At 36.5% G+C, this 25691-nt stretch overlaps 1 protein-coding gene across 3 annotated transcripts in view; it reads right to left on the bottom strand.

Moving 5' to 3' along the window:
• Positions 1-25691, bottom strand: part of fibcd1b (fibrinogen C domain containing 1b) — a 158385-nt gene that overhangs the window by 95777 nt on the left and 36917 nt on the right. For all 3 annotated transcript variants that reach the window (XM_067438631.1, XM_067438632.1, XM_067438634.1), the window contains 3 exons: positions 20080-20559; positions 10494-10653; positions 6662-6798 (listed from right to left, as the gene is read on the bottom strand). In XM_067438631.1, coding sequence (XP_067294732.1) covers positions 6662-6798; positions 10494-10653; positions 20080-20559 — 777 coding nt within the window. The remainder of the gene's footprint in view (positions 1-6661; positions 6799-10493; positions 10654-20079; positions 20560-25691) is intronic.

The following is a 25691-nucleotide window of genomic DNA, read 5'->3' as shown; positions in this document are numbered from 1 at the left end:
TGTGTGTGGGAGGGGGGGGGGGCATGTTTTTGTGAAACATGAGGACACAAATGTATATAATGACATGGGTATTACACAGGTATTACAAGGAGAGGGTGAATTCAATAACACTCCACCATAAGGCAAACATAAACAGGTATTTTTTTTTAAATAATAGATTGTTAGTTCATTTCTACAAATACAAATACATTTTTTTAACAGTAATAATATAATATGTTAACCTTAATTGACTGAAGTAGGTTATATTTAAAATAAATTTTTTGAATGTACTTAACCATAAAAAATGTTTTTAATGTTTAAAGGCAATTACAATAATGACAATATGACATATTTCTGTTGAGTTTATAATGCATTACATTTCTCATAATGTAAAAATTATTACATTTTGAGAAAATTATTATATCATGAACATTTTATTCTATTAATAATGTAATAATTATTACGTTATGCACAGTTTTTACATTATGGGCATGGCTATATTTAAAATAACATTAGACGAGACTTAGAATTTATGTACATTTTAAAATAAAAATAAAAAGGTGAATAAAAGATTATTGTTCATTGTTTGTTCATGATTCACTAAAGTTTACACAGATAACCTTATTATAAAGTGTTATCCTTGATTCAGTTTCTTGGAGGGTCGTTTTTATGTATTTATACCCAAATAGGGAAACAATGATTTATTTAACAGTTTACAACACGCATACACACTTAGCCACCATTAAAGATGGTCATTTCCAAAAGGTCAAGCATGCACAATCATTTTCAGTTCAAAATAATACAAATAAATCAATGTTCTGACATTTCCCTCCTGCTACGCTATATTTACCATGTCTATATGTCACAATTTCTCTACGTCTAGAACTCTAACCCCTCATTTGATCTCAAAACCTAATCTCATAACATAAATCCTACACTAGTATGTTATGAAAATAGAGGCTTACTCTATCCAATCACAGCTACAAACCTGTGGAACTGCCTTCGCCCTGCACAATCATTTAAAAACACGCATTTGGAAATATACAACTGGGCTATGAAATATGAATGAGTAATAAGAAACAGCCAGACATTGAAAACCATTTTTCCAGAAAGGGAAGAAAAACAAGTTGCATTCCAAGTGCTGCACCTCCACCCCCCCAATAGTGTGTCCACAAATTGAGTTTCAATCTGAAACTTTTACATTTCAGGTCTTAGTGCTTTTTTAATATTTCAGAGGAGTCATGGGTACTTTTGATAAAAGCTCCATTTGATAATGCCGGATCACGTAGCACTCTAATAGATCTGCTCCCATAAATGATTTATATAGTGCTCATTTTTAGTCCACTCCTTTTAGCAGATAAAATAATAATAGTGGAATACATTATCGCGGGGCAGAGCGCGGGTCACGAACAGAATACAGAATATCACCACCGCAGGTGATAATGCGCGTGAGCGTGTGTGGTTTTGTGGCAAGAATGCATAGGTGTGTGCTTGCATGTCTGTGAGAGAAAAAGCAACAGAGGGAGAAAGAGACACACAGAATGAGCATGTAATGCATGATCAAGTCAAAAGAGAAGATAAAAAAACATCTCTCTTGACTGACACCTCCATGCTTTCATCTGTCAAAAGCCTTAGGTCTGTGTGTGCATGTAATGTTATGCTTGGTTTTACCTGAAGAAATATCAATGTAGCAGAAACCGATTTTTTCACCTGTGTGCCTCCCTGCATCACCTCTCAGTTTCTCTCTTTCTATTTAGCATTAATGCTGAGGGAAAAGGGTGTCATTCCTATTTATAGGAGCTCCCAGTGTCTGGCAGAAAGAAATGTTCTCTCTTTCCTCTGTCATGCTCCCTGCCGAAATGAAAACAAGACGCAACAAAAGGACAAGGGGAGGAAATTGCATGAAGAAGGAGAGGATTGAAAGGTCTCGTTTTGATATTAAAGCAAAGCTATAGGTCACAGCACAGGCTCAAAGTAGATCAGTCCATCAATTCTTCCATTACCATTTCCATTTGTTGTAGCAGTGGCACACTTTACTGTACGCTTACGTCATCAGGACAGTGCATGACTTTGCGAACACATGCAATCAATTAGATGTGAAAAAAAAATGGATCTGAGTGGGTGGAATTTATCCTAAACTCCCAGCTGTGACTGAAGACGTGCAGTCTGTAATGGGAAGTCGGTGTGTGTTTTGGAGGGCTCAGAAGCGGTAAAAAACGATGACCCATTTTTGTACTGAAAATCACAGATGATAGTCCTGGATCGAGTAGCAAATCAAGCCAGCAGTTATGGCTTATAATTGCATACACACGGTTAACAAGACTAAAACATGTATTCAGAGTTGCTGTACGAACACCGGGAACGGAAATAAAGGTCAGCATGAGTTGAAAGAATAAAATAGCCAGTCTATATTAGATTGTAAATGAATGGATTTATTTTCAATTTCTAAAGCTTTTTAAGAGAACATTTCACATTAATTGCATAGGAACTACTGTTATTCTGCATTAACTATAAACACAGAACAGGCATAACATTATGACCACTGACAAGTGAAGTGAATAACACTGATTATCTCTTCATCGCAGCACCTGTTAGTGAGGGGGATATATTAGGCAGCAAGTGAACACTTTGTCCTCAAAGTTGTTGTGTTAGAAGCATGAAAAAGGGGTATAATGTATAATGTATAATGATTTGAGCGAGTTTGACAAGGGCCACATTGTGATGGCTAGACGACTGGGTCAGAGCATCTCCAAAACTGCAGCTCTTGTGGGGTGTTCTCGGTCTGCAGTGGTCAGTATCTATCAAAAGTAGTCCAAGGAAGGAACAGTGGTAAACCGGCGAAAGATGTTTCAATGTTTTTTTTTTTTTTTTAATAAGTCTCTTATGTTCAGCAAGGCTGCATTTATTTGGTTATACAATAAAAAAGCAATTATATGCAATACAGTACAGTACAATATAACCAATATTTTATATTTTTAAATATTTTAAAATGTAACTGATTTATATTATGGTAAAGTAGAATTTTCTGAAATCTTTGAGAAATCATTCTAATATGCCTATTTATAGCTCAAGTAATATTTTTTAATATTAAATACGCTGAAAAGAGCTGTGTTGGTTGATATTTTTGGGGTTCTTTGATGACAGGAAGTTCAAAAGGACAACGATTATTTAAAACACTAATCTTTTGTAACATTTTACATGTCTTTACTGTTCCTGATATCTTCCTAAACACACTTTTTTAAAAGATATCTCAATTTGTTTTATTTTTTTCCTTCGAGCAGTCCATTTTCCATTTTTAGAAGTTGTGAATGGTAACTTAATTCCAAAACGTACAGTACCACTTTTTGGGCACCCTTCCATTGGGGATATCTAGCGCAGTAGTCCAGTACTAAAGGGCAGAGCTAGACTCACTGCAGAACATTGGCTGGCAGAGAATCATCAATTGCGCATACTTTTCCGACTGTGTTTTTCCTTGCAGTAGCAGCCTTGGATCAAACAAAGCATGTCGTCTTCTTGTGACAAACAAGATGCCAGATGCAGAGAAGCAAGAACAAGATCTGCTGTATGTCCTACATTGTTGTTTACTGTGTCGATTTCTCCTTCGTGCGAGAATGTTGTTGATCGCTACACTACGTCTATCACAAGGGTACTGTTGGCGGGTGGAAATGCAAGCCAGGTCAGGTTTCAGGGGCCCGAATCATACTGAACTGTACTGAACCATACCGCACCGCTCGGTGAAAACGAGCCATAAGTCACTCCTCATTCCCTCTCGTTGTTCTTTGCTTCTTTGGCTCATTTAATTTTTACATTTCATTAGTCTCCCTTCAATATACACACACCAACACTACTACTACTACTACTACTACCACTACTACTACTACTACTACTACTACTACTACTATTACTACTACTATTACACCCCCCCCCCCACACACACACACACACACCCCGCACCAGCCCAAACACACATATACTATGACTGTGGGTGTCTTCTTTCCCAGTTGCAACAGTCTCTTGAGCAGCAAAAAGTGGGACAGTTATGAAGAACTAATAGCCTGACAGACTGCAAAGACCATCTCTTGCCTCAAACCATTTCCTCTCAACATCTTTCTCTTTCTATCTCTCATCAACAGTGTGACTGATTTTACTCTTTTCCATATCCAGTACTGTTTGCTCATGCATATGCAATCTATTTATGTATGTGTATGTGACTATATAATCAAGATTAGAACCATGTTTTGTACAGTATTAACACTCATGCTCTGATCCACCTGTGATGGGGCAAAGAGAAACCATCTGTGCCACTAAAGATCTGAAGAAACGCTTTCCTTTTGTTCCGCTCTCACATTCTCACTCTCAGAATTTCAAAAAAAACATATACAGTAATGTGATATTATGCAGTTCTGTGAGCCATGTATATTTACATCTAGGCAGATGACTTTAGAATGCGCTACAGATACATAAGATGTGCATTGAGAGATGTTATTGATCTCTTCGGGATAGAACAGCCTCCATAGTCAGCAGTCCTACACGGGGAGATCCAGTGGATACACAATCTCAAAACCCAGAGTAATCAGAATAACTGACCACCATAATCACGATCATATTGTTATTATCATCATCATCATCATCATCATCATCATCATCATCATCATCATCATCATCATCATCATCATCATCATCATCATCATCATCAATCAATCAATCTAACTAAGTGCTTTCACAAAACGTTTCATCTTTTCATCGTTTTAAGCAGTCAAATATGACAGCAACTTTGAGCCTCATTCTGTTAAGAACCTCAATAAAGATAGCAGTATATCTGCATGTTATTACTGAACCAGATGGGGGATTAGTGTTACAGCACATGGTTGTTTGGAGAGATTAGATGCATATGATTTCAAAAGTATTTGACTTTTCTTCTCTGTTCTTTTTTTTAATTTTGCTTTTAGCCTTCCCCGTTCTGGTTTTTGAATTTAGATTTAGAAAAGCACAGCAGACAGCTAAAAAATGTGATGGATTAAATACATTTTAATGTTTTTTTGTATTTTTTTAAAATCTAAAATCTGCATGTGTATTTTTTATTAAGATTTATTAGAAAAAATTAATGTCATCGTTTACTCACCTACATGCCATTCCAAACCTGTATTACTTTCTTTCTTCTGCAGTTCTTTAAATAAATTGATAGCTCACTCAAATACATATATTCTGTCAACATTTACTTACAAAAACACTGTGGTCCAAAAAAAAAACACTGAACCCCATTGAAAAAAACAAAAACAAAAAACAAACGCAGAATAAATAAATTCATACAGGTTTGCAACAACTCAAAGGTGAGTAAATTATGACCAAATTTTCATTCTTGGGTGAACTATATCAAAGTTTGTGTTGGAACAAGATTGCAAGTATATATAAGGTAAAGACTTTGTATTTGTCCATTCGTGTACTTGCTGCCTTTCAAATCATTGAATTGTAAATCCAGGACAATTATCAACCGAGCCCTAACCCAGAATTAGTTATACACATGTCCTGTTTGGGACACCTGCATCTGCAGTGAGCAGGGCACAACCTAATGCTAGATTAGTTGTAACACACATTGTTTAAAACTGTCCACACACACTAGAATGACAAAACATAATGTATTTACTAGTTGCCATGTCAACAATGTTCCCCTATTAGAACTACGTATATTAGAATATTCTATTCTATACTTTTATGAATTATATTGAGAAACCATGAGAAAAAGTTAAATAATGACTGATATTTTTCAAAAGTTATTAATTATTATGCTATTATTATTTAATGATGTTGAATAGCTGCTTTTTGGTGTGTTTCGTTGTCAATATATATATATATATATATATATATATATATATATATATATATATATATATATATATATATATATATATACTGTATATGGGGCATGTTGTCAGAATATCACTTCCATTCTTCAAGAAAATTAAAGAAAAAAGTGTACACTGTATAAATGAAACAAAACCACATAATTGTATTAGACATGTGTGAAATTAATGTGGCAAGAAAAAAAAAACCTCTGAACCCCAAGTGGATTTACACAAACTGAGAAAGACGAAAAGCATTAGGCTCTGCCCTGCTCTCCCCTACTTAACAAAAAACCCGACACATTTTCCGACATTAAAATGCATTTTTTACTTTTATTCAAATTGTGAATAGACTTTATAGACAAAGAGATGAAAGAGCGATCCCTACTGTATAACCATTAAAGCTGTCAATCACTTCAATTCAGAGCAATTGGCTATAATGCTCAACGCTGCAAAACGTTTGAACACAAATATTCACAGGATGGTTTGAAAGCAGCTGGCTATCAGTGTGTACCAAATTGAGCCTAAATAGTTTTGACTATTGGACCCCGCAGTCCACCCGTGCATATTGATTCGCCACCCACAACACAAATGGCAATGTCGATATTATTCCACCTGTTAGACCAAATATTATCGGTTGCCACAGGTACCCACCCACGTGCAGGACCTTACACTAACCACCCAAAACATTTTCAATGTTTTAAACAATATTCAAATTAGTTCATTTCATCAATCAGTCCATTCGACAATCCACACATCTCTCTTTTGTGGTGGCTGTTCTTCCCTGTGTGTGTAAATCCACAAGTACATTGCAACAGTGCAAATGTGTTAATGTGACTCACCGTCCAGCCACCTCCATCCGTGCTCATATCACAGTAGACCTGAAAGCCGGCAGGGTAATGAGTGGGAAAAACAGAGTAGATGCCATCCTCCCTCTGACCGCTAGCATATATATCACTACAGTCCCGTGGACGAGAGCCTTGAAAAAGACAGACAGACAGAGAGAGAGAAAGAGAGAAAGAGAAGGTCAAACACAAAAACCACAAAGACTAGATCCCTGGATGGTTACAGGATAGCAAATAGCTAACTAGGCCAAGGATAATTTAAGGATTACTATTGGATTACTACTACAGGTTAGCCGACATGATTTTGTGCCAGTCTTTCCAAAGCAGCTGGTGCTTCTCAATTTACTGGTCTCTGTTCCCAAAAGAGCGATCCCTTTTCCTGATTATAGAAAACACTCTCCCCCTTCACTGGCACACACTTGCATACAAGTGTCTGCTCCATACCGGGTTCATTACAAGCCACACCTGTGGCTCCAGCAGACGCACCAGAGCCTTAAAAGTAAAGTGGTAAAATGCTTTTAGACACATTAGGCCTCCCGAGAGCACAATGTAAGCACAGACACTTTCCTTTGGTTTCCAGCAACTCATCTAATGAGAATTCAGATCAGCGGGGCACAAAAAGACGACAATAGTTATGTGCGCTTTTTTAAACACTGTTTTCTGTGAAATTGTCTAATGTTATTTGGATTGAGAATCAATGAGTCAACAGTGGGAGGAGGAGGAGAGCGTTTTGCTCGGTGGCCAAAGTGTTTGTGATTCTTAGCTGGTGATGTCAAAGTACATGATTTAAATCTTTGCTCATGGGACCACGGAACTGTCACCTGAGCCTGAGGTAAAAAATGCCATGAGACTAATCACTGTGGAGCCACAAGAAATAGAAAGAGCAGTAGCCCACTGTGCTATGCTGAATAACTCTTCCCTAATTCCTTTCACTAGTGACATAATAAACGGTAAAATGTTTATTTCATGCTTTTAAGGACCTCCAAAAAAGCACTTGTCACAGGTAAAACATAATACCATAATATGGTATTATTATGTTACTACCATAACATAATATGGTATTATTATGTTTCTACCATTATATTACTACCATAATGTAATGAGATATTAGCAATACAAATATTGCATGCAAACAAAATCAGTTTTAATGGTTCTCAAAAGAGAATGATGTCAACCAGCTAAATCTCTAGTCCCTGGGGTGAAGAGAGGGATAAATGGACTCTTAGATACAAGTGAATGAACAATGAAACATATATTGATGTTCAAAAGTTTGGGGTCGGCACATTTTTTTAAATTAAAAGTGACGGTAAAGCTAGAAAATGTGTATGTCAAATAAATTATGTCCTTTTGAACTTTCTATTCATCAAATAACTTGGAACAAAATGTATCACAGTTTCCACCAGAATGCTTAGTAGTATTCATTTTAACAGCTTTTCAACACTAACAAAAATAATTATAAGAAATATTTCTTGAGATCATGTGACACTGAAGACTGGATTAATGATGCTGAAAATTTTCTTAGACATTACAAGAATAAATTACATTTTAAATTTGTATTTAAAAAAATAGTTAACCCTAGTAAAAAATAAATCTAACAAAATGTATTTGATATACATTCATACTAATTGTACTACAAAAAGTTAATTATTTAAATTATCTAATATTTAGTTATTTATATTTATTTCACTAATTCCATACAAAAGTAAAACTTGTATATTATATTCATTCATTAAACACAGACTGATATATTTCAAATGTTGTTGTTTTTTCTTTTCATTTTGATAATTATAGATGACAACTAAGGAAAATCCCAAATTCAGTATCTCAGAAAATTGGAATATTACTTCAGACCAATACAAAAAAGGACTTTTAGAAATTTTGGCCAACTGAAAAGTATGAATATTAAAAGTATGAGCATGTACAGCACTCAATACTTAGTTGGGGCTCCTTTTGCCTGATTCACTGCAGCAATGCAGCGAGGCATGGAGTCGATCAGTCTGTGGCACTGCTCAGGTGTTATGAGAGACCAGGTTGCTCTGATATTGGCCTTCAGCTCTTCTGCATTATTGGGTCTGGCATATCGCATCTTCCTCTTCACAATACCCCATAGATTTTCTATGGGGTTAAGGTCAGGTCATGGTCCTTAACCAGGTACTGGTTGCTCTGGCACTGTGTGCAGGTGCCAAGTCCTGTTGGAAAAATAATTCTGCATCTCCATAAAGCTGGTCAGCAGCAGGTGGCATGGCACCCCAAACCATCACTGACTGTGGAAACTTTAAACTGGCCCTCAAGCTACGTGGATTGTGTGCCTTTCCTCTCTTCCTCCAGACTCTGGGACCCTGATTTTAAAAAGGAAATGCAACATTTACTTTTAGCAGATAACATAACTTTGGACCGATCAGCAGTACTCCAGTCCTTTTTGTCTTTAGCCCAGGAGAGATGTTTCTGACGCTGTCTGTTGTTCAAGAGTGGCTTGACACAAGGAATGCGACAGCTGAAACCCATGTCTTGCATATGTCTGTGCATAGTGGTTCTTGAAGCACTTACTCCAGCTACAGTCCACTCTTTGTGAATCTCCCCCACATTTTTGCATGGGTTTTGTTTCACAATCCTCTCCAGGGTGCGTTTATCTCTATTGCTTGTACACATTTTTCTACCACATCTTTTCCTTCCCTTCACCTCACTATTATTGTGCTTGGACACAGAGCTCTGTGAACAGCCAGTCTCTTTTGCAATTACCTTTTGTGTCTTGCCCTCCTTGTGCAAGGTGTCAATGGTCGTCTTTTAGAGAACTGTCAAGTCAGCAGTCTTCCCCATGATTGAGTAGCCTACAGAACTAGACCGAGAGACCATTTAAAGCTGTTTTAAGTTAATTAGGGGATAAGAATGTGGTACCAGGAGTCTTCAATACTGAACCTTATCACAGTTTTCTAATTTTATGAGATACTGAATTTGGGATTTTCCTTAGCTGTCAGTTACAATCATAATAAATGAATAATGATAATTAAAAGAAACAAACATTTGAAATATGTATGTCTGTGTGTAATAAATTAATATAATATACAAGTTTCACTTTTTGAATGGAATTAGTGAAAGAAATAAACTTTTTAATGATATTCTAATAATTTTTTTTAGACTTTTGGTATACTAGTTTGATATACTTAAAGTTTGCTAAATTGGAACAACATATGTTGTACTTAATGGACTTTAGTTATTCAGAAATAGTGCTGAGGTCCAACTAAACATATATTAAAGTATATTTGATTGTGCTCAAATGGAACTATTGCAAGTATACTTTAGGTACACTTTAAATATCTTATAATGCGTTCGATTTATATAGTGCTTTTCAAGGCACTCAAAGCGCTTTACATAGAAGGGGGGAATCTCCTCAACCACCACCAATCTTGCATTTAACGACTGATACAGAGTTAGGGTTATACAGAGATCATACTATCATTTACTAATAGTGATATTATAACACATTTTAGGCTTAATGATAAGAAATGTGCATTGTGCAATAATTATTTAATTATAATATTTATATCAGTAAGTCTCAAGCGATATGTCAGTAAATATGTTAATGGATTTGTAGTATATTTGGTGTTAAACAAATGTATTTAAATACATTTGAGTATAGAGGGTTTTTTTCTTTCTTCCACTAGGGAAGTTGTATTAATATTTCACAGTATTAATGTTTGTACTGTTTTTGATCAAATAAATGCAGCTTTGGTACTTGGTAGTGTACATTGAAGTAAACAGACAATGGACATAAGATAAAACCCCAAACATATTAAACAAAAGAGATGGGTAGGCAAACTGGATCTAATACCATTGGCACAGCCTTTAAGGCGAACTCCTCTGACTGGTGCCCTCTGCAGGTCAGCCTTCACCCTGGCCTTCAGACCTCCAGTTTCCTTCTGCATGGCATTCAGAGCATCGCTCACAGAGTTGACAACCTTCACCATGTTAATCTGGCTCTCGGACAGCAGCTGCAACACATACACAAACAAAAAACTATTAAACACATGCGAGCAGAGGATAAGATCAATGTGGTTGATCAGCAGCTTAGTATCATTGGTCTACTCGTTTAGTATTTCAACAGAAATTGATGTAAGGTTTTATTGCCCAAAAATATATCAGCAATTGTGGATAACATGCAGTGTCTTGAGATTCACTTTAGTGCCTTGGGCAGCAAAATGTTCAATTATAGCTCCGCAGCACAGAAAACAATTCTTGTGCCAAGTGTAGATCTGTGTAATGGCTTTAACTTATGGGAACACTATAGGTTTATTTCCTGGACATATAGACAGCTTTGAACCATTGAAGCGAACTACTCATTGTCTAGTGAAAATCCCATGTAGGCCATGAGAAGGCAAAATCTGTCTGGGAGACAGGTTCCATAAGACCAACTGTCATTTCAGTTCAAATAGTTGACATGCAATAGAGCTGTAAAGGTCTTTGTGCCAGATTTACTGTGTGATTTTATGCTTGAGGCTTGTCTACCTAGAAATAAGACCATTGTGTGCCTTTCCCCCCATAAACTTCTGAGATCTGACCCATTTTAGATGGAAAACCCTCAGTGTTCCTGTGAAAATGAGTGTGTGTGGCTGTGGCTCATTGTTTGTGAGGCACGTTAAACATAATAAATGAGTGTCCTGTTCCTGCCTGCAGCATAACAATGTGTCCTATACAGTGATCTTTAAAGGACACCTACACATTAGAGCAGGACACACACTTTCTATACGTGCTAAACTTATGAGCTATGAATATAAACTATGAAACTTTACTAAATCGCCCATGTTTGATCCTCTCTGTGCATGGATTTTAGGCAGATTTTTGAAGGAATTAGAACAGCATCAGTCAAAAATACGGACTCAATATGGTCTTTAAGTCATCAGAAGCAATCTGTAAGGTACGTTTAAAAAATAGCGTATGTATGAGCGATAAAAAAAGAAAATTATGTTGATTTAAAAGACAAAATCCTGGTTGCCCCCCCCCCCCCCGTTTTTTTCTAAAAACAATAAAAAAATAAAATAAATAAAATAAAAAAATAAAATAAAACAATAAAAAATAAAATATTATTATTTATTTACAATAAATAAATAAATACCACGGTGATTAAAATCCTGGAAACTATGAACAAAGAATATTTTCCCAAAGATTGGGTACGATTTTTCTTTCACAAAGATAATAAATAATATTAACGCTCACCAAGGCTGCAATTATTTGATCAAAAATACAGTAAATACAGTATTTTTTAAATAAACTGTTTCTTTTTTAGGGCCCTATTTTAACGATCTAAGTGCATGGTCTGAAGTGCAAGGTGCAGCTTCACTTAATGTGTATGGTCTAAAAGGATTGTACCTAGTCTCTTAATGAGTCATAGGTGTGTTTTGAGCATAAAGTGCAATAAACCAATAAGAGTCTTATCTCCCATTCCCTTTAAAAGCCAGTTGCACTTGCACCATGGCGGATTCGCTATTTACATGGCGGAATTTGGAAGCTAAAGACTAAACGCTTCTCCAGAGAGGAATCCTGTTACTTTTAATATTTAAAAATGTGTGTGTGTTGCTTCGCATCCCTGTGTGTGTAATAAGCAGAGTGTATGAACGTTGTGGCGGGTCCTATATGCACATATTACTAACGCGTTCTTTAAATAACACAAAACGTACATCGCTATTGCCTCTAGACCAGGTTTTTGTTGGTCAATGACATTTTAAAAAAAAAAATAGCAACGAGCTAACAATGTGCATTTTCAGACCAGCACGTCCATGGGCGAACAGATGAGTGCGAGTGCATTTGCTATTTAATCAATGTGGCGCTGGAAGTGAAAATGATAACTGCGTCGGGCTGAAACTAGCAAAAAAATTGCCAGACGTAACATTGTAGTATGTATGGTGTATGGTAGGGCCCTTAATATATATATATATATATATATATATATATATATATATATATATATATATATATATATATATATATATATATATATATATATATATGTTTTAATGTAATTTATTCCTGTGATTACAAATCTTAACTTTTAGCATTACTCCAGTCTTCAGTCACATGATCCTTCAGAAATCCAAACAATATGCTGAATAAACATTTTGTATGATTAAAAATGGACAAACAGTTCTGCTGTTTATATCTTTGTGGAAACTGACTCTTTTATCAGGAATAGAAAGATCAAATGAACAGCATTTATTTGAAATACTAATCTTTTGTAACATTATACATGTATTTACTGTCATTTAATGCTTTCTTTATAAACAACAGGCATTTTTTTCTTTTCTTTTTTTAAAGTACTGATCACAAACTTTTGAATAGTAATGTAAGTAAATTGCAATGCTGATGCTGACAAGAATGAGGGATACATGGAATAAAATATTCCAAAAATCGCACTCTAAATTTAAACCGCTTAATGGATTCCAAAGTTAACACACGTTTCTGTCATATGCCTTTTGAATTCAATGAATCCAATTCCTCTCATGGGCAGGGAAACAGACAGGACCATTACTAATACACTGTACCACACCGAATGATGTTCTCAGGGACCCTTGACTATTAGTGCGCTGAACCCTACAGATCATGGTTGGTTTGACAACCAAAACACTCGCACATGATGCAAACACACACATGCTTGTGTACTGACAGTGTAATGCCAATAGGAAGCAACCTTCAGCTTCAGGGCTTTTCTGAGGTTATATCAGCAAGTTGTAATGCTGAGATGATTGACAGTGCAGAATTACTGTCTTTAATTCCAGTGTGTAAACGGAATAGTCACTGAAGCTAACATGCCACTAGACCTTAAACAGATTCACACATAGGGTTTTTTTCACACTTAACACTTTTATCCCTCGCCAGTATTTCTCACTTTTATAGGTGATGCTATTTAATCTCTGAGCTTTAAGGGGGAGGGGGAGGACTATACTGTTAGTGTGCACATATCCTGCTGCTTTATGGAGCATATGTGCTAAAATGCTATCATGTGTGACCTGAAATCCTACCTCAGTACACTATCAGAGCTGGTTTCACCACAGATTAACAATTAACCTGGCATTACAATTTAATACAGAACTGGGTTTAATTTGTAACTGGGGAACTGTCTATGTTTCATTTTTCAAGTGAAGGGAGATAATTACAGGTATAAGTGCCCTTAATTAATAAGGTTTGATACATTTGGGGATGACACATTTTTACACTGTTTCTACGGTAACTGCACACCCACCCCTGCCTCTTTTTCATCACTCTTTAGTTGCTCAGACTGTGCTGAGTGTTGCTTTCGGTGCTCTTTTTCAGATTTCATTTCAACTATTTATTCAAACTATATCAAAGCTCAAGCAAAAAAAAAAAAGGAGTATAAAACCAAAAAGACCCCTCAAATTCACTACCATTCACACTCATACCCACAAACACAGGTCACCATTGCTGTCTAAAAGTCATCAGAAAACGGAGGATTATTTTCTATTCAGGGGGGATTTTGCTAACGCCTTTCTCTGTCACACAGGTGTTTGGTAGTGATAAACAACTCTCTTTCACTCCTGCCCGCTGTGTGTTTGTCTGTGTGTGTGAGAGTATGTGCGTGTGTAAGTTAGACACATTTGGTGTGTAGGAGCTTGTCAGTAACTCGTGGTTAGAGAGAGATGGTGTTAATCCTAAACCTTAAGTCTTCGTAATTCAGATTAAAGTCAGGCTTTAACTCTGTGGTAATTCACTTAACACAGGAAAACAGGCAGCGAATGCTGTTCCCTAGTCCTGAAACTGAAGTCTATAGAATGCAGCAGTTGCCATCTAGTATCAATGTCCTCATATCAGCTTTCTTTGTCCTCAGCTGGCAATAACACAATGTATGTGAATATAACACAGCATAATGCAGTCAGAGTACAATGTCTTACAGGAAGCCAGAGTAAAAGTCAACACACTTTTAAAATGCTCTGGAGTAGCAGGAAATCCTAAGAACCCTGCAGGACAAGGAAATTACAATATATAGAAAATAAATAAGTCAGCGGCTTTCTGAGACACGGCGGTTCTTGAAGCCAAATAAAGTTTGTTTTTGTTTTTTTACAGCCGAGTAAATAACACAACAGAAACAAGCCACAACACAACAATATCGGCACAACACAACAGAAACAAGCCACAACACAACAGAAACAAGCCACAACACAACAATATCAGCACAACACAACAGAAACAAGCCCCAACACAACAGAAACAAGCCACAACACAACAGAAACAAGCCACAACACAACAATATCAGCACAATACAACAGAAACAAGCCACAACACAACAGAAACAAGCCACAACACAACAATATCAGCACAACACAACAGAAACAAGCCACAACACAACAGAAACAAGCCACAACACAACAATATCAGCACAATACAACAGAAACAAGCCACAACATAACAGAAACAAGCCACAACACAACAGAAACAAGCCACAACACAACAATATCAGCACAACACAACAGAAACAAGCCACAACACAACAGAAACAAGCCACAACACAACAATATCAGCACAATACAACAGAAACAAGCCACAACATAACAGAAACAAGCCACAACACAACAGAAACAAGCCACAACACAACAATATCAGCACAATACAACAGAAACAAGCCACAACACAACAGAAACAAGCCACAACACAACAGAAACAAGCCACAACACAACAATATCAGCACAACACAACAGAAACAAGCCACAACACAACAGAAACAAGCCATAACACAACAATATCAGCACAATACAACAGAAACAAGCCACAACACAACAGAAACAAGCCACAACACAACAATATTGGCAAAACACAACAGAAACAAGCCACAACACAACAGAAACAAGCCATAACACAATAATATCAGCACAATACAACAGAAACAAGCCACAACACAACAGAAACAAGCCACAACACAACAGAAACAAGCCACAACACAACAATATTGGCAAAACACAACAGAAACAAGCCACAACACAACGGAAATGCTCCCGCTCCTTTTCTCTGCCACTATAGAGGATATGTTAAAGGACTTTATACCAGTGGTAATGTTCAAACAAAATCCAAATTTTACTTTTTTTTATTACTTTTTACTTTTAATTTGTACTTTTTTTTAAGCATTAGCCAAGCCATTTATATATAGTATCTATGCCAATTAAACGTGTAATTTAAAGTTAAATTGGTACAGTAAAAGTTGTTTGCTAGATCATTACCTATAGTACGAAGCCCAAATGATAGCTTTAAAGCATAATTTACGTGGCCACGAGAAAACAGAGTTGTGATGAAACAGTGTTATTCCATGGTAATATGTGCAAAGTTCAAGATTCCATAAAAACTCCTGCATGTTAAATTTATCACACGTGTGGTTTAGAAACGGCACAGTGATATAGGCTGATTGGGCAACAGATGGGTCTATTGGATCATATAGGAAATTCAAGGATTCATAAAAAAAGATATATAGGTACAGTAAAAAACTGTTAATTTTATTTGTATTAGTCTATTAATTCAAGATTTCATTAAAAAAAATATGTTGGTAGTGGTACAGTAAATGTTTTTCAGAATTAGGGTTTTAATAGTCCATTGAAGCTTGCATGTTAGCGTTAATGCACCTTTATTAAAACAACACAGTGAAATGGGCTAAATGCGCAAGAATTATAATGTATTGCCCAATAGAAACTTCTAATGTTCATAAAAACATATTGGATATCAAAATTTGAATTTTGTTTGATCATTAAGACCCTGCATTAAATCCCTCTGCTCATTCAACTCTAACAGCGATTAATAAAACAAAACTGAAGCGCCACATTTATTAAAGAGGAGCTTCACACATCAATAAGTAGCATATGAATATACAGGCCTTGTTTGTGTCCAAGCATAGGATCATTTCCGGTGTGCCGATTTCACTGTGTTGTGGCTTGTTTCTGTTGTGTTGTTTAAATGTGTTGTGGCCTACTCCTCCGTACAATGCCATATAAAAGCCATATAATATGCAACTCAGCCTCTGGTATCAAATGTTGCTTTGCTTCTGTGTAAATTTGTAAATAAAAGGCATCAGAGCAGCCTTTAACATTGCATCATCACAATGGAGTATATAGTTAATCATTTTATATTTTTATGTAAACTTTGCTTTTTTTAAATTATAGTTTCATGTTTCTATTTTAATAATTGTATTGCATTAGACTGTCAATATACAGTAAATGAAATGTTATATATCATTCATCCTCATAAATCTTGTATGTTTGCCAGGCTGTTGTTGAAAATAAGAACTTGTTTCTAAATTACCTTCCCATGTTAAATAAAGGTATGTGAGCATGCACTATAATTTTTTTTTTTTTTTTTTAAGAAATTAATATTATCAAAAGGGACAATAACTTTAAAATTGTTACAAACAATTCAATGTCAAATAAATGCTGTTCTTTTGAACTGTTCTTTTCTTTTCTATTCATCAAAAAATCCTGAAAAACAATGTTTTAATTTTTAAGCATTAATAATGATAAGAAATGTTTCTGGAGCACTAAGAAAGACAAAACCATGACAAAAAAAAAAAAAAAAAAAAAAAAAAAAAAAATCAACCTTGCCGACCCCAAAACATTTGAATGGTGATACACATTTTACTAAAAAACATAAATAAATTCTAATTAATAATGAAAAACAAACCAACCAAACAAAAACATCTTTGCATGTATCTTTTCTTTGTAACACACGCATACTACATACACTTACAGTAAAGTATGCATAGTTGCAATACCCTAACCCTAAATCAAACCCTAACAGTAACTATAGAGTAAGTACACAACGTTAATACATATTACTCAGTACTTATTTGATTAATTACAATGTAACTACATCACCTTAAAATAAAGTGTAACCAAAATATTCATACAGACAATAGATTTTTTTTAAACGTGTGATTCTGAGAAGTAATTCTGATGGCTCTATATTCATAATTTCATATTTAAAATACTAAATCAAAACATTATTTCTGCTGTACACCTCTGTACAGAATTAAATGTAAATGCACTGTTCGATCCTGGTTTACATGACTCTTCAAATGCAGCTCATGTGCCGCCTATGCATTGTAAAGATTGCATAAACTGATAAGTGGGTAGACTAAACATTCAGTTTCTGATACGCAAGGACAATTCCAGTGAACATTTATCTCCATTACTAACTTTTAGATTTCAAACTGGCTGGCGATGGTGATAAACAGCTTTCACTGGGTCTCACATTGATGAAAAAAGCTTTTTGCAAATGAGCCACGGTTTGAAGCAGCATAAAGTGTGAGAACAAACCAGCGGGGTGGCAATTGAACTGAGGTTCAGACTCCGGGAAACATACCAAGTGTTAACGCAGCATTATCCTCCCTGAAACGTCATTTATTATGGATCCTGTCCATTTCTCAGAAGTTCAATGGTTTGACAAAAGCTACTGCTGAGCTGAAGGCACACCTGATTCTCGGTGCAGTTCTGCTCATGTAGAGAATGTATTGTAACTGTGATTCCAGATGTCTTATGTTGCACCAATGTTTCCATCTCAGTTATTGCAACTATAACATCATTTCTTATGTCTAAGTAAATAGGTAGTCACTTTTGTAAAGAACTGCTATGCTATATCTAAAAATACTTTTCATATATTAATTGATTTGATGACCTAATTACGCTTTCAAAAATCCATCATACCATTTAAAATGAACGGAGCAGACATTACAGTTATGTGAAATGTTAAAAAAAGAATATATATATATATATATATATATATATATATATATATATATATATATATATATATATTTTTTTTTTTAAATGTAAACAAATTGATTAGTACATGTTCCTGGATCAACATTCCAACATCGGGGGGTGTTTTCCTAAAAAGGATTGTAATAAACATAGTTCAATCACGTGGTGTTTCCCGAAACGATAGTCCCAATGAACATTCGCAAACAGCATCGCAAGCTTGTGAGGTTGCAACGACAGCTCTCGACCTGGTTAGAAGCATAGTTTCTTGTTTGCATGACATGTGGACTTAATAAATCCTTATCTTGAGCAAAATAAGCAAGCTGACATTTAGTACAATCTATGTCTTTTATTTCAAATACATACAAATGTCATTTATGTCTTTTAGTTGTAAAGTAAAGTGATTTAAAGCAACTATTTTGAAGAGTGCGTATGTGCGAACGTGCTCTAGTACGTAAGAACGAGCCTATTTGAATATGGAAATAAAGCAAAATAAAAATAGAAAAATAAGAATTATTTTTAATTTAAGAATTAGTCCTCAGATCCCATGTGCATAATTGATAACAAAACATCTTACATAAATTTGATCTCAAAACTAAATCATTAAAAGCAGAAATTACTCCACCACCTGCATCATTAAGCAATGTGGTTAAACGACAGATTTGCGACAAAAGTTGATTTCTTCACCAATGCAATGTACTATTAGACTGGGTAAAACCAGCCTGATCTGGCAGCGATTTGATTTAGCCCAGCAACTCAGTCTGGAAAACTGTACATTCATTTCTACTGCTTCTGTTAAACTTTTGCGGGAACCAATCACAAACTGGATTATCCACCTGGCGCCCTATTGGCGGGTTTAACACAATGACAGGTAGAGAAACAATGAATCGTTGCTCATTGATCATGCCTCTTGTGGTCTGAATGGTTAAAGGACTATCCAATTGCGTACAGAGTTATTGGACTAATGCCTGTTGATCACGCCTCTTGTGCAGTGGAAAATACTGAGCAGACTCCCCAGACTAGGGATGCACCGATCCGATACTCAATATCGGTATCGGCTCTGAGCCGCAATTATTTGCCAGATCGGGTATCGGACAGGCAGGGCCGATCCAAATCCGATACTGTACGTATAATATTCTGTGTTATTGTTAAGTATAGAAATTCCTACAAAGAACTTTTAAACAAAACTGCATTGGTATCGGATTGGTATCGGTTTAGTATCGGTATCGACCGATACTCCGAATGTTTAATATCGGATCAGTTTTAAAAAAATGGAATTGGTGCATCCCTACCCTAGACCAATGTTCAATTTTAAATTGAGCTTGGTCTGGTGATAGCCAGACAAATGTACTATGGTAGTTAAGCAGTGATTAACATTGATGTTCGGGAAACGCAACCCAGATATGAGGAACACTTTTACAGTTTATGTCAAGTTTAGACATACAATCAGGGTTTGGTGCTTCTACATCAATGTTATTTACCAATAATTTCCCTCTGATTTTAGGGATAACTTTTAGGTTTAGTCTTTAGGGATATAGCTAGGACAACTTTTTCTAACAGGAACACAAACTATGCTGAACCATCAGATTTAACTCACCCACTTCGTAAATACCCACATGTACTGTTAAATGTAGCTGAAGATGCAGCTGTTTTGCATATATGTGTGCACACCATTACCTGTATAAGTCTGCTCTGTTCAGTCTGCAGTGTGTTCAGGTCCTGTCCCAGGTTGCCTTGTCCTCGTCTGAGAGACTCATAGTCCATCTTCAGCTGGCCCGCATGGGCTGACAGCTTAGCAACTTCCTCTGCCAAGTTGACCAATAGTGCTCGATCCTGACCTTTGACGGACTTGAGATCCGTATCGTGGTCAGTGAGCGAGTGCAGCAAAGATGTCTGCACGCCTTCCAGCCGCAAGAAGTTACTGTTATAATCGGGGCAGTTGGGGTCGATGAAGATATTAATGCGTGATCCATCCCCTCTCTCAACTGTCACCAACGCATTAGCTTCGTCCTGATTGGTGCTAATATGGGGCGGACCATCCGACATGGGGGGAGCCTGGTAGTGGTTCATAAGAAGAATGGTTCCCGTCACTGTAACTGCAAGCAGAACGGCCACGAAGAGCAGGATGGTACATAGCAGATAGCTACAACTCATCCTCTGCAGACAGACAGAGACAAAAAAAAGACAGAGAGACAAAGAGTTAAAGCACCATCACATCATAATCATCATTATCATTTCGGCAGAACAGAAAGTGCTTTTTAAAGCCCGTCGGGGATAATACTGCAGTCTGACACAACTGCAGGAAAGACAGAAGGAGAGATGAAGGTGTTCCCCTCCCTCCTTTCCTCTCCTTTCACAATTTACCATGAGAATAATTCGTTTGCTCTAATAATACCAGTTTCTTAGTGATATATAGTTCCTCTTTCCTCACAAACATCCCTCTCTTCCCTTCTCAGCTCCTCTCTGTATACATGAATCACATCAATCTCTGTAAAATGCTGAGAATAGGGCTATATCTAATCTTGAAAAAGAATAAGAATGAGCTTTATATGGTAATCACGTTTGTCTAACCCGATCTCACGGCAGTTCGTACACATTTTACAAGGTGGGTAATTCGTACGAACTTGTATGACCTCATTCGTACAAATTTGTACGTTTTTTTTGCTAAATTGTATGTATTTGACGAGTTGTCAAATTCGTATGAATTCATACCTCAAACCCTGCCCCTGAACCGACCCGTCAGTGTTTAGACAAAAGTACAAATTCGTACGAGTGAGGTCGTACAAATTCATACGAATTAGCCACCTGGTAAAATATGTACAAATTGGTCCTAAGATAGCGTTGGTTTATCACAAATCTGAATCTTATAACCACACATATGTATGTATGTATGATGTTTATGAGTGTGTGGTATCCATGTGCATTATCTATTCACTCCATAGTGATCCCATAATAGGAAAAAATGTATACTTTGATTTTACCATCCAAACATATGCGTGTGTGTGTAGTCTGTGTGTGCAGTACACTGTCAGTGTGGGTGTGCTCTCTGTGTAAAATATGATATTCCCTGGATAAGTGCGTACACATATGTTCTCTTTTTTTTCTTCCTGTTCATAAATATGCAAAACAGTCATGCTGGCATTGGCCCATGCTGATGGGTGGTTAATGGCTTGCTTTACGATTTGGCTTTTACGATCAACTCTGGGAAAATAAAAAGATTTCGGGGAAGCACTTCAGTGAACAGTTTACTCAGAGAACAGAGATCCTACCTCCTCCATCTCTGAAGGCTAGTGGAACATGTCGAGGCACTAGATGTGATAAGCTTCTGGTATGAATTAAATAGGATCAAACCACACTGAACTTGTTGAATACATTTTGTTATACCTAAGCTTATCCTTTAAAGAATTACTTCTGAGACAGGCATATGGTTTTGGTATTCTCTCTCTCAGGTTGAAGTGGTTCTCTCTCTCTCTCTCTCTCTCTCTCTCTCTCTCTCTCTCTCTCTCTCTCTCTCTCTCTCTCTCTCTCTCTCTCTCTCTCTCTCTCTCTCACACACACACACACACACACACACATACACACACACACACACACACACACACACACACACACACACACACACACACACACACTACATACATCATGCAGTGTGAACTTGATATTACACTAAACCTACCCTTACCAATAATACGTTTTTTCAAGTGTGCTATTAGTATACTTTTAAACAAAAAAATAAGAAAGTATTCTTTCCGTCTACTTTTTATGAAATTCTCAGAAATATACATCAAATTGCACTTAAGTATACTTGACTTATACTGACAGAAAAGTATAAGTATATTTGGCCTGTACTTGTACTCAAACTTTTGATCTAAATATACTTAAAAGTATAATTAAGTATTAAATATACTTTTTTTCCCACATAATTTTACATACAGCTCTTATAAACTTACAACTTTGAATTTTTGTATAGGCTAGTCCACTGGTGGTCGCATAGGACCAATGAATGAAATTAATGAAAGAATGTACCATTAATGTAATGTATCCCAAGTGCACATAGGAATTTACTTAAAATCTACTTTACACTTTTCCCCGGCATTGACTGAAATTTCAGTCTATCCATGTTTTCACTGTTATATAGTAGGGGGCGCTATTACGCATCTGCTGAAAGAGTACTGAATCTTCTTATCAAAACACAGATGATGAAGAAGAAGAAACAAGTGATAGAAGATTGCTCATACTAATGTAAAACAATGTGATTATCAAACCATAAACAGCATATAAATCTAAACTGCCTAACGTTACTGAATTAAATGTTGAACCCATGAAGAGAAAATTACTTTGAATCTTTGATGGAGTCACCCTCAATGTTGATTGTTGTGAATCCCATCCAGACAAAATATTTGACAAAAATGCAAAAAAAAAATGTTGCAAATGTTGCCTTAAAAAAAAAAAAAGTGAAAGTGTTAAAAAAAGCATGAAGGTAGCATAAAATGTGTTTAAATTTTTTACAAAAGTACAGTTAAAGGTATTTCAAAGATAAAAAAATGAAATAGGAACATAGTAGTATTAGTATACTTAAAGTGCAAAAAATATTTATAAATAGGCATGTGAACTATAAGTATTGTTATAAGTGTGTTTTTTACTTAAAACTTACAAGTATACTTGCAGTATAAAACTACTAAACTAGTAGTTTAATGAAAGTAGTTTAAACTTCAGTGTACTTTCATAAACTAAAAAATGTACTACAAAATTAAAATAGTAATCTACTTGTATACTTATAAGTTGTGTACTTGTGTACCTAGTTGTGTACTTAAAGTTTACTACTGTCACACTTAAATGTATACTGCAGTATTGAAGAAGTACTAACACGTTTACTACTAGTATATTGATATTAGTATACTTAGCATATAAAATGTACTTGAATATTACTTAAGTATACTTCATAAAATTAGCTTGAAGTATATTTCTTTTTCGTAAGGGTACCATCACAGAAAACGTTCTGCATTTTACATAAAAATAAACTCATTTTGTATAAGTTATAAGCTAGTATCCTCATGGGGACCTCAATTTTGGTCCTCCCAGTGACAGTGAGGAGTCCCCAAGAATCAGCGTGTATTCAGGTTGAAGTGGTTCTAAGTCTCTCTCTCTCTCTCTCTCTCTCTCTCTCTCTCTCTCTCTCTCTCTCTCTCTCTCTCTCTCTCTCTCTCTCTCTCTCTCCCCTCTCTCTCTCTCTCTCTCTCTCTCTCTCTCTCTCTCTCTCTCTCTCTCTCTCTCTCTCTCTCTCTCTCTCTCTCTCTCTCTAAATTAAAAGAAATTGAAATTCCAACATGAATGACAGGATAACAAAACACCGGCAGCAATGTTTCTAGGTCCAGTATAATTCACTGATGTCTAATGCCTCATATTTATTCAAACCAGCTGTGCATACTAAAGGACAAACTTTATTTTATTAAACAGTTATGACGGATGTGGTTAAATTCTACATGTAATCCAATTGAACTCAATCCAGTACCCCCTGGACACTTTCCCTTTGAACAGCTGTTTCATCTAGATGAAAAACTGCTAAAACAGATTTATACGGCAAACTCTTAGAAGACTGAAGTGAGTATTGATAGTTGGACTATACAGTATGAACCATTTTCCCCACAGATCAACCACCATTGTGACTGTTTTCTTTTTGATTTTCTATTGGTGATTCTCTCCAGCTGAGCCTCAGTAGGTTGATAGCTGTTTTTGCTTGTAGGATTTTATTGAGTGAAGATTGCAACAAACTCAGAACTGAGTATCTCTTCGAGTCTCTTTCTCTCTTTGTCCCTTTTAAAAAACTCTCTCACACACACGCATACACACGTTATTCTAAACACAAACGCCATAAACAGGCTACACTGAGCATTTCTATGTGCGAGGTCTGTTTTCTCTCACGCATTGGTGCATTCACTTGAATTTTAATTTTAACGCCCAGACAGATGAAGGGTGTTTCTGCAAAAAAAAAGTGTTTTGCATAAAATATGCAGAATGCAACGACACTTCAGTAGGTATGAGATAGATGAATCCATAAGAGGGCTGACACACAGGGAAGAACATGATGGAATGCAGAATATAAGCCAAATGTGTGTGTATGCAAGTCTTATATTGACTGACTGCTCATCAATACAATCACAAATATGCAATTCAAAAACAGGCATGAAGGGTTTACATATCACACGCTAGGTGTAATATAGTAAAAGCCTTTCCCAAGCCCATCAATTTTTCAAAGGCAAGACTCAATCCTCCATTTTATATTCATTCCTCACTACTGTAAGCACATGTCGGAGAGGGATTACTAACTAAACAAAATCAAAGCATATACTGACAACTACAATTTCCCTTTGAGGAGAAAGAGATGCTGAATTGTTAAGAACAAGCTTATGCATACCTTTAATGATGTATGCAAGATACAATGGGGTCAAAAAGTCTAAAATCTGTCTAAAATTGGTTCCCCTTCAGTCGGTCACGTTCGACGTACGTCAGAACTGAACCGACGAATGGGATCTTACTTTAGAGACCAATCCTACTTCGAGCATCTAACAACGAGCCAATGAAATTTGGCATGCGATCACGCATTCCACGCTCCGCCCCGCAGCGCGGGTATAAAACAGGAAGTGGAATGATAGATCAGCGCTTTCTACTTCGGAGCCGAGCAGTGCTTACTGTTTCCTACGAAGAGTGTCTGACTACGAGTCAAAGAGTGTTGAGTGAGAGAGTCTGCCAGTGCGGGTGATACGGCGCGTCAGTGAGAGACCGTCTGATCAGTGATCAAGCGATCTAAAGGAGCTTGTTGGTTCGCTGAGCGTTTCCCATACAAACTGTTGGTTCGCTGGGCGTTACACACACACAAATACACATCACTGAGAGCTCACACAGGCTTGCAGAACGAACTGTGTGGAGCCGCGGTCATCTCCCTGAGTGCTTCAGCACACTAAAAGAGCAGCTTTCCATTCACAAAAGAGCAACACGGTTTGACCCTGCATCTTTTTCAAGATGTCATTCAAACCGTGTATTCCTGGTATGCAACTGTTTCCTGTCCTCTTTGACGGCCACGAGCGCATGTGAGATTGCGATCGTGGGTGATTCATGTTCTGGTAAAAGAACATGGTCACGTCGGCGCGTTGTTCGTCTCCCCCTTCTCATAAAGGGCTTGAGTGTTCAGCGCGCCGTGTGCCGTCGAGCGGCCGGCTGACAGCGGTGGTTGTCACAACAACCGCCGCGCGTCAGTCGGCGCTCTAGATGCGCGGTCGAGACTATGAAAC

This window comes from Pseudorasbora parva, chromosome 3, assembly GCF_024679245.1.
Source record: "Pseudorasbora parva isolate DD20220531a chromosome 3, ASM2467924v1, whole genome shotgun sequence".
Lineage (NCBI taxonomy): Eukaryota > Metazoa > Chordata > Actinopteri > Cypriniformes > Gobionidae > Pseudorasbora > Pseudorasbora parva.
The sequence above is the reverse complement of the archived record's forward strand: the minus strand, read 5'-3'. Positions and strand labels throughout refer to the sequence as shown.